The sequence below is a fragment of the Aspergillus chevalieri genome, chromosome 2, assembly GCF_016861735.1.
Source record: "Aspergillus chevalieri M1 DNA, chromosome 2, nearly complete sequence".
Taxonomy (NCBI): domain Eukaryota; kingdom Fungi; phylum Ascomycota; class Eurotiomycetes; order Eurotiales; family Aspergillaceae; genus Aspergillus; species Aspergillus chevalieri.
The window spans coordinates 979,208-995,901 of NC_057363.1; the positions used below are offsets into that span (position 1 = coordinate 979,208).

Here is a 16,694-nt window from a genome sequence, read left to right on the forward strand (position 1 = left end):
CATGAGCGCCAACTACTTGTCTATACCAGTCTCAGGTTTTCCTTTTCCTTGCCCGTTTGTTTACCGTTTTGTACAAACATCGCACTCTCTTTGACATTGCTTTTTCTTTTCCTTATGGCTTCTTTTTGGTTGAGTTTCATGTGTTTGGGATATTCACCAGGATAGCTTGATTTGATATATTCTATTTTTATTTCGAGTTAATAGAGTTATCGCCTCAAGGCGAAAAAGTGATTACTCTTCTGTTAATTCAATGCGATTGCTTTGGATAGTTGATTTGGTTTTATTAGCAATGGACCGCCGTGTATATGGTCCTGTTGATTCATGTACACCCGTTTTAGTTGTAGTTGTGGTTGTATCCAATAACGCCGTATCCATAAGCTATGATGTACCCTGAATATCGAGGGTATCCCAAGAAGTCAAGTAGTAAATACAAGCAAATCCTGACCAACAGAGTATAGCAAGCAAGGCCAGGTCGGCTAAGAAGAAAATGAAAAGAATAGCAAGTATTACAACAGTATAGACATAAAAGTACATCCAGAGATCCCACGTATATCGGACATAGAAAGCAAGTCAAGTCAAGTCAGTCGATCTCGTTATCAGGGTCGTAAAGTCGTATATCAGTAAATAAAAGATATATAAGAAAAAAGATGATCAAGAAGAAGAATAGAAGAATGCAACCCCAAAAGAAGCGCACGGCTAGGTCCCCTCATACGGCGAAACCTGCGGCGCGAGGACCGAATTCGATGGCCCCGAAGACGTATGACTGAGCGATGCATTCCTCTTCTCTTCCTTGCGCCTGCGCTTCTGCATGATCTTCATGGCCTCGGAGGTAAGTTTCTGGCGGAACATACGTTCCACGACGTCCTTTTTGCGGGTCATCCTATCGCCGATCATGATCATTACGCCGCCGGAGATGTTGCATGCGATGGAGCAGCAGAGGATAACTGTTGTCAATGCGAAGGGGCGCACGTGGTAGTCTATACTCCAGGTGCAAGTACCCAGGGCGATCTGCAGCATGGAGTGGCAGTCGAGCACGACGACGATGGCGATGAGCAGACGGAGGGGAAAGGCGTAGTGGGTGACTGTCTCGTGTGGCTTGTAGAAGGTGTGTGATTTGGCGAATTTCTTCTGGTGGTGGATGAGGCGAGCTTGTTGGATGCGGTCTAGGACGGAGAACTCGTAGGCTTCGTCCTTTGGGGTGTCGCCCCATTCGACGTCAATGTCGATTTCGCGGCGGACGGGGAGGTCGTTTTTGTTTTTGAGGGAGGGGAGGGCGCGCTGTTTGCGGATTTTCCAGGTGAGGAAGGTGTAGCGCGCGATGAAGATCATGTGGTAGGTGTCTATGGCGCGGAAGGGGACGAGGCCGTCGCCCATGATGGCGAAGAGGGCGACGAGGATGTTGTCAATGATGTTAATTACGTAGAGTTGTTTACCGCCGACGTTGATCCAGCCTGTCTTGTCAGTTTGGTCATGGATAATGGTGCAAGGGGGTGCTTACCGATAAGGAAGAGAACCCAGGCTAGACCGAAGAGAGTGATCAGGGTTGCATAGAGTGTAACCAGAAATCCCAAGGCTGTAGCCGTTAGCTTTATACACAGAGGACTAAGTGAAAGGAAAACTCACGTTTAGAAACGTATTGTCCGAATCCCTTCATCGCACGCTTGAACTTGTTACGACGAGAATGCAGCATGTGTCGGACATGATCGTTCAATTCCTCTATATCTTCCTTGGTCCAGCCGTCGAGATTGGTCTCGTCGGGCAAGACGGCAAAGCGCGTTTCTCCTGCGTCCAAAACAGAGGATATACTAGACAGATGCCGTAGGTTCTTCATGTCTGGACGCAGCTCTTGGAGGTTGTCACCAGCATCGTCAGTTGTGGTGCCTTCTTCCTCTGTGACGGCCTCATGGTGAGGAGGGGAGAGGGTGTAGGTGGGCTCGCGGTTGACAAAGCCAAACAGGTCGGGGACGAAGAGGGAGTTTTGGACGTTGGTCAGGGTTGATAGAGCGGACACTTCGGGATCTACATTGCATGTTAGCATAGAGCTTGAATGCATAAGGCTGCACGTGCTTACCAATAACGTCCAAAACGTTTACAATATCCGGATCATATTCATGTGAACGATCATAATCCTCATCCCGGTAGTGATTCCAATCAATTACTTTAGGGACGGGTCCGTTCACAGTTGAAGCGCGATTCCGAGAGAACCGGTTCAAAGCCGCCTGACTGGTTCGCCGCAAGCGACTGTCGGCCCTTGGTCGCACGACCGGGGGAGGCCTAACGGCCAACTTCTCAGAATCCTCATGATTATCATTCTGAGGGTTCTCAGGGTTGCTCTCAAGATTGTTATCCTGTCTCTCTGAAGGCGAACGAGGACCACGACTCTGATTAGTCCTCACCTCAGCCAACGGCAGCATGGGCGTTGCGATGCGCGACAACGCAACCGGCGACGGCGACGACCATCGCCCCGGACGCGGCTCAGAGCTACTGCGACGACGACTCCCTTGCCACGACTCATCCTCCTCTTCGATCTGTGTATGTTCTCTCCCAGGCCCGGGACTCCTGTTCCTGGTCAGAAACGCCGTGGCGCTATCATCGGCGGCCGTTCGGCGGTTCGAGTTCTGGGGGTTCTGGTTCGGGTCGTCGCCACTGCTACCCAATGAGGAAACGGAGGAAAGGCGCGAAAGACGAATACTTGGGCGACGGGATCGCGACAGAGCTCGAGGTCTGGGGGTATGCGCGGTGGGCGTTAGGGAGTTGTTATCGAACGCCGGAAACGGAGCACCGTTAGGACGGTCGTCTGGACCACCGACCGGCTCAATGCGATCCATTGAGAAGCCGGGGTCGGGAGGTATGGATTGTAAGGGAGGGTGTGTTTCGTGAGTGAAAGAATGACAGTCGAGGAATAACGATAGTGTATATATAGTCGAGTTCAAGGCATGATCAATGGGTCTTTGTTGAGAGAAAGGTGGAGAGAAAAGGAAATGGAAAATAAAGTGAGGAGAAAGTGATTGACTAAGCACCTACCAGAAAGATAGCAGCAAAGATCAGCGAAAATGATTTAATTCAAGCATGGACTAAGGAATAAAGGCGGCAATCACAATCAGCTGCATTAAACCTGTATTTAGCAGGTTCTGTCAAAGTCTCTGCTATGTATGCCTATGTATAGCGGAGTGATATAACAGTGCATAAAGAATGAAGCAAAGATCTTTCAACTATTTCAAGACTATTGACGCTGCAACAAAGAGAAAAAGGAATAAGGATAGCATAATGCCAGGAACAGGACAAGTGACTCTCCGCGGAAACTACTACTATGGAGTATGGTGGACCATGAGAGGCCAAACCAGAGAATTACCAAACAAGGCAAGTCGTCACCGTTGGATGCGATCCACAGAGTACTCCGTACTTGCAGCCCGTCACAGCGCCGGACATCGTGGCAGCCATTCCAGCCAACCAGAATCTGGTGGCCTTGTATGTATTAGGTAGGCGCGCGGCAACCAGTCAGATGCGCTATGGGGGTGAACAGCCCATCAGAGTCGCTGGTCTCAGGCTCGCATGAAGCGGTCGTGCAGGGAGACGCCAAGAGGCGAGATCGGATCTCCGTCCACGCATGGTGGATTCGACAGGCTGGATTATTCAACACTTTCGGTGGATGCCTCCAGAGTACAGAGTAGACTGGAGGTACTCTTCCTCTCTTATCCCTGTAGTGGCTAGTAGGATACCCCAGTAAATATATGTATAGGATGGCACATTGAGTGGTGCCTGTCAGTACATAGTACAGTACATATTATTATAGTACATAGCATCCGTACTGTGTGTTGTGCGGATGGACGCTGCCCAAACAGGAAATGCATAGACGGGACGGCAGAGCAGCGATCCATGACGTCGGTGGGGAGAGAGCAGGAGAAGAACATGGTATAGATCAGAATCATAGAATTGAGTAGGACTGTTATATGGAAGAAAGTATAAAGAACAAACATCAGGCGTAAAAAGATACATAACACGATAATATAGAATAGTGAACACTAGAGAAAACAAAATTGTGGTGATGTCAGCTGCTGCCTTGGTGCCTTGGTGCCTTCCTGCCTGACCGCCCTTTTCTCTCACCTTCTTCAGAGCTCCTTTTCACCTCTTCGACTTCATTCCTTCCTCTCTCAGGCAACTCAACTCTCCTGCTTCTTTTGTCCCCCAGTTTCCTCTTTTTTTCACGAATCTAGGGCACCAAGCTACCCTGTTCTCCTCCCCCCTCTTCAATCTGTCAATTTTCTACTCTTCCCAAAGGCAGCCTTAAACGCCGTGACACATACTCTCAAGACCACCTCTCCTCATCCATCTACTGTGTCCTCAACCCTCAAGATGTCTACTGCCGTCGAGAACGTCGCCGACAAAGTCGCCTCCAACACCACCAACGAGGCCCCCAACGGCACTGCTCCTGCCCAGGAACAGCAGCCGCAGCCCACCGACGCTGCTGCTGCCAGTGCCGATGAGGGACGTCGGCTGTACATTGGGAACCTCGCATATGCGACCACTGAGGGGGAGCTCAAGGAGTTCTTCAAGAACTACAAGATGTAAGTCTTTTTTTTTTTTTTTTCTCTTTCTCTCCCGCTGCCTTTTCAGTGTTTCCTGTCTATTTGTTCTTGAGTCACCGTTTCCCCTCCCGCTTGCCAATACTGCCACGTGTGAGACGTCGTCTCAACCACTATCAGCTTGCAGCTGTCACTACATCCTTACTTGATCTTATCCTCCGATTTCATTGCTTCGTTGCGTTCTTATTGTTTGTTCTCTGGAAAATATCTAACTCCCGCAGTGAAAGCACCTCCATCCCCGTGAACCCCCGCACCAACCGCCCCGTTGGCTACGCCTTCGTGGACCTCGCCACCGCACACGAGGCCAGCGCTGCCATCCAAGAGCTCTCTGGCCAGGAGATTCTCCAGCGTAAGGTTTCGGTCCAGTTGGCCCGCAAGCCTGAGCCTGCAGAGGCCAAGGAGGGTGCTGCAAGTGGCGGTGAGGGCGAAGGCCGCAAGAGGACCGGCGGTCGGGGCCGTGGCCGTGGCCGTGGCCGCGGTCGTGGAGGTCGCGTCGGACGTGGTGGCCGCTCTGTACGTTTCCTTCCCCTGAAATTAGAAATACGAAAGTATGCTAACACGAGTAGGACCAGGCCCAAAAGACTGAGGCCCCCACCAACGTCCCTGCCCAGGCTGATCCTTTGACCGACAACCAGGCCAACAACGCTGCTACCACCGAGCAGGGCAAGCCTCGTGGCCGTGTCCAGCAGAAGCAGCGTGGTCCTCCTGAGGATGGTATTCCGTCCAAGACCAAGGTCATGGTGGCTAACCTGCCGTATGATCTGACCGAGGACAAGGTACGTAACATTCTCTCTGACAGAAGAGTCCAGCTACTAATTCCTCACAGCTCAAGGAGCTCTTCAGCGCCTACCAGCCGGTCTCCGCCAAGATCGCCTTGCGTCCCATTCCTCGTTTCATGATCAAGAAGCTCCAGGCTCGCAACGAGCGCCGTAAGGGCCGTGGTTTCGGTTTCGTCACTCTCAGCTCGGAGGAGCAACAGGAGAAGGCCGTCAAGGAGATGAACGGCAAGGAGATTGAGGGTCGGGAGATCGCTGTCAAGGTTGCCATCGACAGCCCCGGCAAGGAGGATGACGCCCCCGAGGCTGAGAAGTCTGAGGAGGTCGTCCCTGCTGCGGGTCAGGAGAACGCCCCGGCTGCTGCTTAAGCAGCTTGTTTTTCTTTGATTGACAACGCCGTTCCTATCCAGAACGAGTCTGTCCAAGTGCAAGGTATGTTGAAGTAGGGCAGACGGAAGTGTAAGAGATGACCATTGTATGGAGGTTATCTTCGTGGTTCTCACGAAGACACCGTGGAAGTCTACTTTTGAAGGAGAATATGCGATTAACGTGTTTGACGTACGATGATTTGTTATATTGAAGGAGGTGGCATTGTCGAAGATGCACTCACCACCACTGCTACTGAGAGATGATGAGAATTCATCTCTTGCTTCACCGACCTTATATCTTACACACCATATCCTGTTGACGATTTTGTCTCTTCTGCTGTGTCCTATATCTTAGCTACTGTTTAACTTATGATGCCGCAAGCTGGCCTTGAAATGACGCTGTGCTATCCGTATAGACTACATGTAGTATAGATTTCGGCCTGAATAAACATGGCAATGCGCCTTGGCACGGAGATCATTAGAGCCGCAACTTCACATTCCTAGTACCACTCCGTACTCTGTACATACACTACGCTAACGAGACTTTTTTATTTACTGTCACCTTCTTATTTTTTACTTACTATTCGACCTGTGCATTCGATCTGCACATTCTGCGGCGAACGGCAACAACTCGCCGCAACGAGGCGCACTCCAAATCGCCCCACACCGCACTCCCTGGCATTCGACCCAGAGCACCTTCACGATCCTTAACGAAGAGGGACTCTAGAAACTCGTCTTGAAGTCCCTCCTAATTGATACTTTTCTTGCTTCCAATCTCCAACGCGTCATGTCTCGAATGTGGGAGGTCGACCCGGAGACAAGAGCCAAGGTACAGACTACGGAGTCTACGTTGCGGTTCGATGGCACTGGATAGCTAACTGATCCTGGTGCTGTTTTCTAGCTCCTCCAAATCTCCAAGACCAACGGAAATGACAGATGTTGCGATTGCAACGCACCATCGCCCCAATGGGTTTGTCCACTCCCCCCTTGCGGACCTTCTACACACCTCCCAGAACACATTATCACTAACAGTCATGGTGCAATGCAATACAGGCCTCCCCCAAATTCGGAATCTTCATCTGCCTAAACTGCGCCGGCACCCACCGCGGCCTGGGCGTACACATCTCTTTCGTCCGCTCAATCACCATGGACGCCTTTAAGACGGGCGAAATCCACCGCATGGAACAAGGCGGTAACGAACCTTGGAAGTCGTTCTTCGATAACCACGCGATTACACAGTCTGAGGGACGGACCTTTGAGGATTCTACGATTAAGGAAAGATATGAAGGAGAAGTCGGGGAGGAGTGGAAGGAGAGGCTGGCGGCGAAGGTGGAGGGGAGGGAGTATGTTCCTGGGCAGCGGGAGGTTAAGAAGAAGGAAACACCAGCGGCGAGTCAGGGACCAAGTTCGATATCCAACACCGGGCCGAGAGGATCCTCGCCTGCTCTTAGTGAGGGCGGGGGAGTAGGAGGAGGAAAGAAAGAGCGCAACGAGGCGTATTTCGCAAAACTGGGGACCGCAAACGCCACGCGTTCTGAATCCCTGCCCCCATCGCAAGGTGGGAAGTTTACTGGGTTTGGAGGCGGATTGCCGCCAAGTTCGCCGGCGGGATCGAGGAGTTCGTTTATGGGCGGTGCTGGCGGGGCGCCTGCATTGGATGACTTTCAGAAGGATCCCATGGGCACGTTGACGAAGGGGTTTGGGTGGTTTACATCGGCTGTGGGGAAGAGTGCGAAGACGGTGCATGATTCGTATATCCAGCCTACGGCGAAGCAGGTGCGCCCCCCCTCCTTCTCCCTTTTCCCCTTTTCCCCCATTCACCTCATTCAAAACATCTGACTGATAAAATGTAAAGCTCGCCGAATCCGACTTCGCGGCCCAAGCCCGCCTGCAAGCCGTGCACCTCGGCCAGAACATCCAAGTCGGCGCGCGCGGCGCCGCAGACCAATTCAACCGCTTTGTCGAGGGCCAGGACGAACATACCGCGTCTTTAGCTAGACGCCGCGGGGAACCTGAGCGGAAGGACTTTTGGGATGATTTTGCGGCGTTGGGGGCGGAGGGGCAGGGGCAGCATCGGAGGAGTGCGAGTCGGCCTAATGCTATTGGAACGGCAGCTATGAAGCCGGGGGCTACGGGGGCGGGGACTGGAACTGGGGCGACGGGTAGTACTGGTGCTGCTGGTAGTGGGAGTGGGAGTGGTGCTACTGGGACTGCAAAGGGGCAGGGGCAGCAGCATGAGGAGGGGTGGGATGAGGATTGGTAGATTATACTCTTGTTTTGTGGTTATTGGTGTTGTTTTTTAGTACATTGTTTTGAAGTTTATTCCCACTGTTGTATACAGAGTTGGACTTGGATAGTGACATGGAGGAGTATATGTGACCTTCATACATACAGCAACTTATAGAGTACATATACATGATGCGAGACGTAGATGGGGTAATCTCCAAATGCATCCCTCCTCATCACGAACAAATAACTGGTTAAACGTAGCCCTCAGATCGAACCACGCCCTCGGCTCTGGAGTACAGTGATCATCCGTGGATAAACCAAGAAAACTCTCGCTCTTAAGCCTTTCCTCAGTCCCCTTCTCAGTCTCCCTGTCTGAGTCCAGGTCTGTGGTGTGGTAATACGTGACACCGCACTGGAGACTAACGCCGTTGTGGATGAGCTTGAGCAGTCTGCCCAGCATTCCTTTGTTCTCTCCAGCCCTATCGCTGATCGACATACCTAGTGGCTGCCGAATCCCGCTAGAACAGATGTCGCCGTGTCGATCTATGCCGCTTAGATAGGTGTGCTCGTTAGGGTTTGCTGAGGAGTTGATGTCGCCCGGGATTTTTACAACATAACATCGATATCTATTGAGACTTGGATTGTGATGCATGATGAGCATCCGGATGAGGCAATGGTGGAAGCTACCAAAAAGGAAAAAAGAGACATTGTGGATAATATGAACATAGTAGATTCAAGTATCTAAGACTAAATGTAGAGTCCACACTAGGCAAACATCTTGGTCCACCTCTCTCTCAACCTATGAGCCGCCGTCTTTGGCTTCCGATCCCTGGTAAACACACCCTTCTTATTCCCATCAACCCGCGTGATCCCCAGTGCAGTCTGGAAATCCGCAAAATTCCAGACATGCTCACCCACAACTGACTCCATCTTGTCAAACACCCGATGATACATATCGAGCATCGTCACCTGGAACTCCTCGCTCCAGGGAACATCGAGAACAGAGTGCAGGCCTGCAATAGTATCCGCACCGTACTCAGTCATGACGATGGGCTTCTCAGGGAACTTCTCTTGCCAGCCGTAGAGCTCCTTCTCAAGCTCAGCTTCTGCCTCGTCGATCTGACCGGTCTCCGAGTACCAACCGAAATATCGATTGAGACAAAGGACATCGAATAAGTCGGAGATGGTGTCTACTTTGTATGTGGCTGAGCCGAGGTTGGCGTAGGTGATGGGACGGGTTGAGTCGAGCGAGCGGGTTAGCTTGGCGAGGGGCTCGAAATACTCGCGGGCCCCGTCTTCGTTGGAGGCGGGTTCGTTGGCAATTGACCACATGACGACGCTGGCGTGGTTCTTATCTCTCGCGATGAGCTCGCGGATGGCCTGTGCGTGCGCCTCACGGGTCTTGTTGTTGATTCCATCGGGTGTAAATGTCGCAGGGGCGTCACCACCATCAAGACCAGCGTCGAGGGAAAATGCCAGACCAACGGCGGGTGTCTCGTCGATGACAACGATACCGTGCCTATCTGCGAAATCCATGACCTCCTCGGCGTAGGGGTAGTGCGAAGTGCGGAACGAGTTGGCTCCTATCCAATTCAGGAGCTGGAAGTCGTGGATCATATATGCTTGGTCGTGGCCCTTGCCGCGGACAGCGGTGTCTTCGTGCTTTCCGAAACCGGTGAAGTAGAAGGGCTTGTCGTTTATGAGGAACTGGGCCCCGCTGACTTTGATGGTGCGGACGCCTGTGGCAACGCTGTAGGTGTCGAGGACTTTGCCGGAGGAGTCCACGAGGTCAGCGCGGAATTGGTAGAGGTAGGCGGCGCCGGGTTGCCAGAGCTTGACGGAGTCGATGCGGACGGTGCCCTTGGGCCCGGAGGCCTCAGAGATTCTCTTTCCTTCTTCGTCAAGGACGGAGATTTTGATGTTGCTCCCAGTTGTCGCGTTGCCGGACACCTTAATGGCATAGTTGATGAGGCCGGTTTCACCATCAACGTCAGTGACAACGGTGATATCCTGGATGTGCTGCTTCGGAACAGAGTAAAGCCAAACAGACCGCGCAAGACCAGCATAGTTAAAGAAATCATGCTGATAATCCTGCACCTTCCTCCCGGTATTCTCCAACACCTGAACCTTGCCCGGGGGAATCGTCTGGTAAGTTAACTCATTATTCACCGCAATCGTCAACCGAAACTCCTCTCCTGCAGCCACAAGATCCGTAATATCCGCCTCAAACGGCGTATACCCGCCCACATGCTCCGCAACCAGACAATCATTAACGTAGATACGACCATGATGCGTGGCAGCTTCAGCGCGGACTAGATACTGCTCACCAGACCAGCCTCGCGGCACGATCACCGAGCGCTGGTAGTACACCCAGCCAACGTGGTCGTGGATCTCGTGGGAGACGAAGATGTCGTTGTAAGAGGCTGGGACGGGGCATTCGAGGCCCTTGGGCAGTGGTCCGGTCCAGGGCTGAGCAGTGGAATTGTCATCGGACGCGAGGGCGAAATTCCATAAGCCGTCGAGAGAGACGAGGTCTCGGGAAGTGGTTCGTTGTGGCTTGAGGTTCAACAGGTGTGGCTGGCCATCTTGAACTGAGCTGCGTAGGTGATGGCTGTTGCCCGTGGGAACGGACAACGCATGGGGGATGAGAGATAGAAGCGATAATGCGCTTAGGAGCTTCATCTTGCCAACGTAGTCACTCGAGTGCTCGTTCTGAAGGGCTTGGCTGTGATAGTTCCCATGGTTGTGATGGCCGATATATATACTGCCCTAAAGCGGAATCGGTAATTGACCTATGCCTCTGCCATCAACCGACTTACTTACTTTATTGACTAGGAGCATCGTAGACAATGTCAATAGTCCAGTTGCATCTGTCATTTACTCGTTAGGGTTATTGCCAAGATAGGCTCTCAGATATTTTTGCGGGGGCGGACCCGACATCTACAGGTGCAGCCAAGCCCCAGGATGCGGAGACGACGGCAACTTATTAAGAAAAATCTGGGGTTGAATTGCCGCCGCCGGCAATTAATGCGTTGGATCTTGTGTGTTGTTCAGTAGTCATAAAAACAGGATGTAGACCTTGATGCCGCGGCAGAAATTCCGCGTTATATCAGCGGGCTTTGCTGCCGAGGGTTGATTTGTAAGATGTTGAGAGTACTCGAGAGGTCTGTTCACAGGGAATGCTTGTTAAAGTGGGATTTTGGTTGGTAATGCTAGCAATGGGGAATACTAGGAAGGATGTCTGTGAAGGTAACAGCACCGGTGCGAAGGTTATAGTGCTTCTGGGATATCAGTTCTATATAATGACATACATACATCCTATAATACAGACATAACATCATGCAATTCTTGACCCGGAATTAATCATAGCCCACCTCTTAACTCTATCAAAACCGCCTTCTGCCTCGGCGCACTCATCCGCTCAAACCGATCCACACTCATGACAAACGTGCCACGACCCGCTGTCAAACTTCTCAAATGCTTTAGATACCCGACCATTTCCTTCAACGGTACCTTTGCGGCTATAGTCCGCGGGCGATTTGCCGATCCAGACACAGGGTCCGTGTTCCCTAGAGACCCGCCGCCGATGGAGGTTGTCTCGAAGGGATCACGGGGTGCGTAGACCTTGCTAGTGTCGATAGGAGGTAGGTCCTCGGGTGGTTGTTGAGGAGGGGAGTATGATGATGTAGGGGAAGAGGCGAGGTCGGTTGTGGGAAGGGTGAGGTCTTCGTCTAGAGAGATAATTTGGCCGCCGCGGGAAGAGGAAATGTCGTGGACGACAGCGCCAAGAGAGGCTTCGTCGACAGAGATAATTACATTCATGAGGGGTTCCATGAGGGCAGTACCCGGCGTGGGAGATGTTCCTGGCGCTGACTGAGGAGAAGAAGGTGGAGGGAGGAGGGTGCGTAGAGCGGCCGTTGTGGAGAGCCGAGCGGCGGAAGAGACGGCGGACGCGGTAGTGTCCGTGCCATAGAGGTGTTCGGTTGCGTTGAAGGTAAGGGTGACTCGTGTGCTGTGCATGGGGAAGGTGAATTGGGGACCGCGGGCGAGGGCGGCGAAAACACCATTTTGGAGAGCTGCGCGGAAAGTTGGAATGTCCAGGCCAGCTGGGAGGAGAGGGCTCTCCTCGATGCCTTTTTTGTTAGTTTCGACCTGGAGGTTTGGTGTAGTGATGATGATTTGGTTGTTTTCGTGTGTGATGATAGAGAGGATGTCGTTGCCTTCGGAATTGGTGGAATCCATGTATGGATCCCAGGGCTCGACCACCGCAGTGCAACCAGCCTTGCCCTTACGGCCGGCAATTTCTTTGTCAAAGATTCTGGTCACAGGGGTAGAAGCTCCCAACGGTGCTTCACGGTACCCAATCTCAATCCGACCCATGCTGGCCTTAGCCTTGAGGTCGTTGAGAAGCCGATCCCGAGCAATCTCAAGATGTAGCTCGCCCATCCCACTCAAAAGCGTCTGCCCTGAGTCTTCATCGACTGTCACATGCAAACTGGGGTCTTCTCGTAAGAGAAGCGCCAGCGATTCTTCGAGCTTCTTTTCCTCGCTCAGACTGTGCGGCTCTACACCAGCGAAAAACACCGGCGGAGGGACACCAATAGGACGGAGCTGTAGCGTGTTTAATGGCTCTGGAGGTGTTGACTTGTGTCCGGCATACGAGACCAGGGTATCTCCCGTCCGCGCATGCTTCAGACCAACCACGACACCAATATGGCCCGCGGGGATCGAGTCCACCTCGACAGCGTCGTTGGCGTACATCTTCAAAAGACGGGGCACACGTTCTGAGATATTGAGGTTGGTGTTGAACAGAGTGCTGTTTCGATCTAGTGATCCTGAGTAAACTCGCACGTACACCAGAACTCCCCGCTTGGCGTCATTAACCACCTTGAAGGCTAGACCACAGCCCTGGAGTCTCTCGATGGAGCTCTGTGATTCTGCCTGCAGGTTCTTCTTACTCTTCTGCTTCTTGCCGCCAGACGCGGCTTGCTTCTCATTCTGTTCCACTAGGAGGTCCCCTGAAAGCAGTCTTCGAAGGCCACCCTTGACATTTCCGATGCTGACCTCCGGGTCTGCAGTCTCGAGCGGACTAGGAAGAAGGTTGATCACAGAGTCTAGTAGAGGCTGCACCCCAATGTTGCGGAAACTGGCGCCTGCGAACACGGGAATAACCCTACTCGATTTGTTTTCAATAAGACAACGGCGGAGACTGTTGAGGATGTCTTGGGGCGGAACCGCTAAGTGATCCTCGTCGCATTCAAAGAACTTCTCGACCAACTCGTCGTCATGCTCGCTCAGAAGCTCGACCAAAGCAGCCCGTGCACGCCGAAGCTCCGCCGCCAATTGGCTTTCTTCCTGGTCCAATTGCTGGAGATCCAACATCTTTACAGACTTGCCGTCGCCTTCGCTCCATCGTAGACCATGAATGTTGACCACGTCCGCGACTCCCACAAAGCGGCCATCTCCGCCTTCAAACCACGGTATCTGACAGACAGCCGGCCAGCCTCCAAGTCTCGATCCTACTTCTTTTACCGTCCGTCCGAAGGCCGCTCCATCACGATCGAGTTTGTTGACATACACTAGTCTTGGAATCCGGTATGTGCTAGCTTGATGCCAGACCTGCTCCGTCTGAGCTTCGACACCCGCAACGCCATCCAGAATACAGACGGCCCCGTCCAGGATGCGCAAAGATCGCATGACCTCGAATGTAAAGTCTGCATGTCCGGGAGTGTCAATGAGATTGATCGTATGAGGAACCGCAGATCTGGGTTGTGATTCCTGCAGTGTTACCGTGTTCTTGTCCCCAGGCGATCCCGGAGGCCAATGGAATGTAATCGCTGCAGACTGAATGGTGATACCCCGAGCTCGTTCCGCGGGAAGGAAGTCCGTCACTGTAGAACCCTCATCCACGTCTCCGATTCTGCGCGTAAACCCACTGTAGTAGAGCATCCGTTCCGTCGTGGTGGTCTTCCCCGCATCGATATGGGCGATGATTCCGATATTCCTAGTCCGCTCAAGCGCCTCCGCCCACTTTGCTGATGATGTTGAGAACAGTTTCCGATTAGATACTGGCAATGATTTGAGAGTCCCCAGGCGTCGAGCCGCAATGGAGCCTGGCTTCAGAGCCATTGCCTGGGGAGAGATGCGCAATAACGGAGTCGCAACCATAGCAATTGAAAGGTACTTTATGAATGCGCACAGAAAGCTTCCTTTATATCAAATAAGGCATCTCGATGTAAAATACAAGAAAATAATACCGGTTTGTCTGGAGATGGCCGTTGAGGTCATAAGCGGATTCATATCGCCGGCAGAAAATGTATATGCCTGGAATATAAGGTGTCGACATCCCTAACGACGTAACCTCCCGCCTACGCTTCCTCTCTTCTTCTTCCTTTGCTTCTTGTTCACACCACTCTTATTTCCCGGTCTGCTGATTTTAATTCCGTCGGTAATTCTGAATTGGAGAGACTGACGGGTGCGCGGCATCTTTGAATTATCAGCGCGGTCTGTTCGTATTCGCTGACGGTCTTCAAGGCAGAACGTGGCCGGTCCCATACATACATTCAAACCGATACAGACAACCCGACAAACAATGGACTATTCAGCTATATCTGATCATCCTACTGGTTCCTCTCCTTGGGCGTCTCCAGCACCCGAGAGGACTACCTTTTCGGAATCCAACGATAGCGATATCCCCCCGTCCGCGTTACCCCCTCAGCAACAGTCGCCGTACGATGCGGACCGAGATCTGTCCCAAGCTGCCGGTGCTGGGCCTTGGTCGGCTTCGAGAGAGGAAGACCCTGATGCTGATTTGTCGGAGCGGTTACAGAGCGCGCAATTAGGTGATCCAGACTATGCAGTTGAGCAACCTCCGTACGCTACGCAACAACCACCGCTCCCGCCGCAGCAACCGCAGTATGCACCGCAGTATGCACCGCAACAGCAAGTACAGCCTGCTGCCCAGCCGCATTTTGCACCAGCAGGGCAGGAGAATAAGCGACCGGCTCCGCTATACAAAATCCAGGCGAGAATTACAGGACTGGAGAGGACGGGCAAGAAGGATCCTATTCTTCGGTTTGATGTCCACGTGGGTAACTTGTACAATTATTTTGGAGATGTTCATCTGACCTGAGATTTAGACAAATATCCCCAAATTCCGAACTACGCAATACCGAGATGTTCGTCGTACACATGCGGAATTCGTCCGACTTGCGGAGCATTTGATGTCGGCCAACCCTGAAGCTCTCGTCCCCGCTGTGCCCCCGCCATTGACGCCTGCCGGTGCAGGAACGGAGGAGGATGAGGTGCGCGTTAAAGCGGGAATGCAACGATGGCTCAACATTGTTATGAGCAATGAGATCCTCACGCAAGATGACGAAGTGGTTCTGTTCGTCGAAAGCGATTTTGGTTACAGCCCGGTTGTCCGGATGAAACAGCCAGCGACAGGAATGCGAAGGAAGGTCTTGAAGCAGTTTGCGCCGCCCCCGGATGATACCCCTGAGCTGCAGAGCGCACGCCCTGCTGTGAAGATGTTTTACTTGGGTGCCATGGACGCAAGTCACAAAGTGGATCGCGTAGTTAAAGGTCGACGGGGTATGTTGACACCCTGTCTTATGGTTACCATTTTCGGAAAGTTAACAATGTCCAGGGCTTGGCTTGGCGGAAACTGACTTTGGTATCAAGCTTGGGCAAATGCATGTACAGGAGACCCATCCAGGACTGGCCAACGCCTACAAGAAACTGGGAAAAGTCATTTCGAACGTGGGTGATTACCATGCAGTGCAGGCAACAGCCGAGGCAACGACGCTGGGCGACCCGCTGAATTACCATTCCTCCGATGCCTTTGTCGTGAAGGAAACATTGACAAATCGTCACATTCTTCTCCGAGACCTCCTTCAGGCCCAGCAGACCGCCCGCAGCAAGCGCGCTGCCGCCGACCGATTGAGAGTCAGCTCGTCGGTCCGTCCCGACAAGGTGGACGAGGCTCTCAGTGCCTTGGAAGAGGCGGAGAGCCATGAAGCTTACCTGTCGAAGCGAACCCACCGAGTCACCTCCAACCTGGTTCAAGAGAAACGACGGTGGTTCGACCAAACATCTAACGACGTCATTTCTCACCTACGCGAGTACACCTTACGCCAGATCGAGGCAGAGCGCAGAACCTTGGCGACTCTAGAGAGTGTCCGACCAGACATCCGCGCCATCGACTCCTCTGGAGGTCTCAGTCGTCTGGGCCGTGAGGCGCATCCAACGGCACGACGACCGAACCTTGGGTCGAGCCAAGGACCCAAGGGTGACGCTTGGAGTGGTGTTCCCCGTCGGGGTGACAGTCTTGGGCGTAGCTTGAGTGGCAGCTATATGGCGCCGAATCTGGAGAACGACGAGGAAACAGAAGCTGGGCCCGGAAGAGTGCGCTCCTCCAGCGGCGTTGGGTCCATCGCCGAAGAAGACGATGATGACCGGCTCGATGCTCGGAATGCGGCGAGTCGGTTGGCGGCCAGCACGTTCTAAGCTAGGCATTGTCGGCATCCCTTGTATGTAAAAAGTATGGGTCATGATCTGTTGTGTGATTCCCCTTGACTGTCAATTTGTTATTTTAGTCAGTTCTGTATGTGATTATCATCATGATTATTTCGCATGGATCTGTGTATATTGTGTGATATTTCGCAAGCCCCATTAATGAGTGAGTGCGTAATACAACAGGAACAAATGCTACTGTTGACTGTCGCGCCATATATACC

At 52.5% G+C, this 16,694-nt stretch overlaps 6 protein-coding genes across 6 annotated transcripts; 3 read left to right on the plus strand and 3 right to left on the minus strand.

Annotated features, from left to right (window-relative positions):
• Positions 1–696: 696 nt before the first annotated feature.
• ACHE_20333A (DUF2985 domain-containing protein) lies at positions 697–2,828 on the minus strand (the record flags this gene model as incomplete). The annotated part of the gene is made up of 4 exons (XM_043284624.1): positions 697–1,451; positions 1,499–1,573; positions 1,624–2,019; positions 2,072–2,828. 4 exons carry the CDS (start codon positions 2,826–2,828, stop codon positions 697–699), a joined length of 1,983 nt encoding a protein of 660 aa, XP_043133397.1.
• Positions 2,829–4,353: 1,525 nt separating this feature from the next.
• On the plus strand, positions 4,354–5,727 carry ACHE_20334S (RNA-binding protein; the record flags this gene model as incomplete). The annotated part of the gene is made up of 4 exons (XM_043284625.1): positions 4,354–4,565; positions 4,805–5,096; positions 5,150–5,359; positions 5,410–5,727. 4 exons carry the CDS (start codon positions 4,354–4,356, stop codon positions 5,725–5,727), a joined length of 1,032 nt encoding a protein of 343 aa, XP_043133398.1.
• A 787-nt stretch (positions 5,728–6,514) lies between these two features.
• Positions 6,515–7,990, plus strand: GCS1_2 (GTPase-activating protein GCS1; the record flags this gene model as incomplete). The annotated part of the gene is made up of 4 exons (XM_043284626.1): positions 6,515–6,556; positions 6,629–6,697; positions 6,781–7,503; positions 7,583–7,990. 4 exons carry the CDS (start codon positions 6,515–6,517, stop codon positions 7,988–7,990), a joined length of 1,242 nt encoding a protein of 413 aa, XP_043133399.1.
• Positions 7,991–8,721: 731 nt separating this feature from the next.
• Positions 8,722–10,638, minus strand: ACHE_20336A (uncharacterized protein; the record flags this gene model as incomplete). The annotated part of the gene is made up of 1 exon (XM_043284627.1): positions 8,722–10,638. One exon carries the CDS (start codon positions 10,636–10,638, stop codon positions 8,722–8,724), a length of 1,917 nt encoding a protein of 638 aa, XP_043133400.1.
• A 681-nt stretch (positions 10,639–11,319) lies between these two features.
• Positions 11,320–14,124, minus strand: MEF2 (mitochondrial elongation factor MEF2; the record flags this gene model as incomplete). Its single annotated transcript, XM_043284628.1, has 1 exon — positions 11,320–14,124. The coding sequence occupies one exon, from the start codon at positions 14,122–14,124 to the stop codon at positions 11,320–11,322; it is 2,805 nt and encodes a 934-aa protein (XP_043133401.1).
• A 424-nt stretch (positions 14,125–14,548) lies between these two features.
• Positions 14,549–16,464, plus strand: VPS17 (retromer subunit VPS17; the record flags this gene model as incomplete). Its single annotated transcript, XM_043284629.1, has 3 exons — positions 14,549–15,043; positions 15,096–15,549; positions 15,605–16,464. The coding sequence occupies 3 exons, from the start codon at positions 14,549–14,551 to the stop codon at positions 16,462–16,464; spliced, it is 1,809 nt and encodes a 602-aa protein (XP_043133402.1).
• Positions 16,465–16,694: the final 230 nt, after the last annotated feature.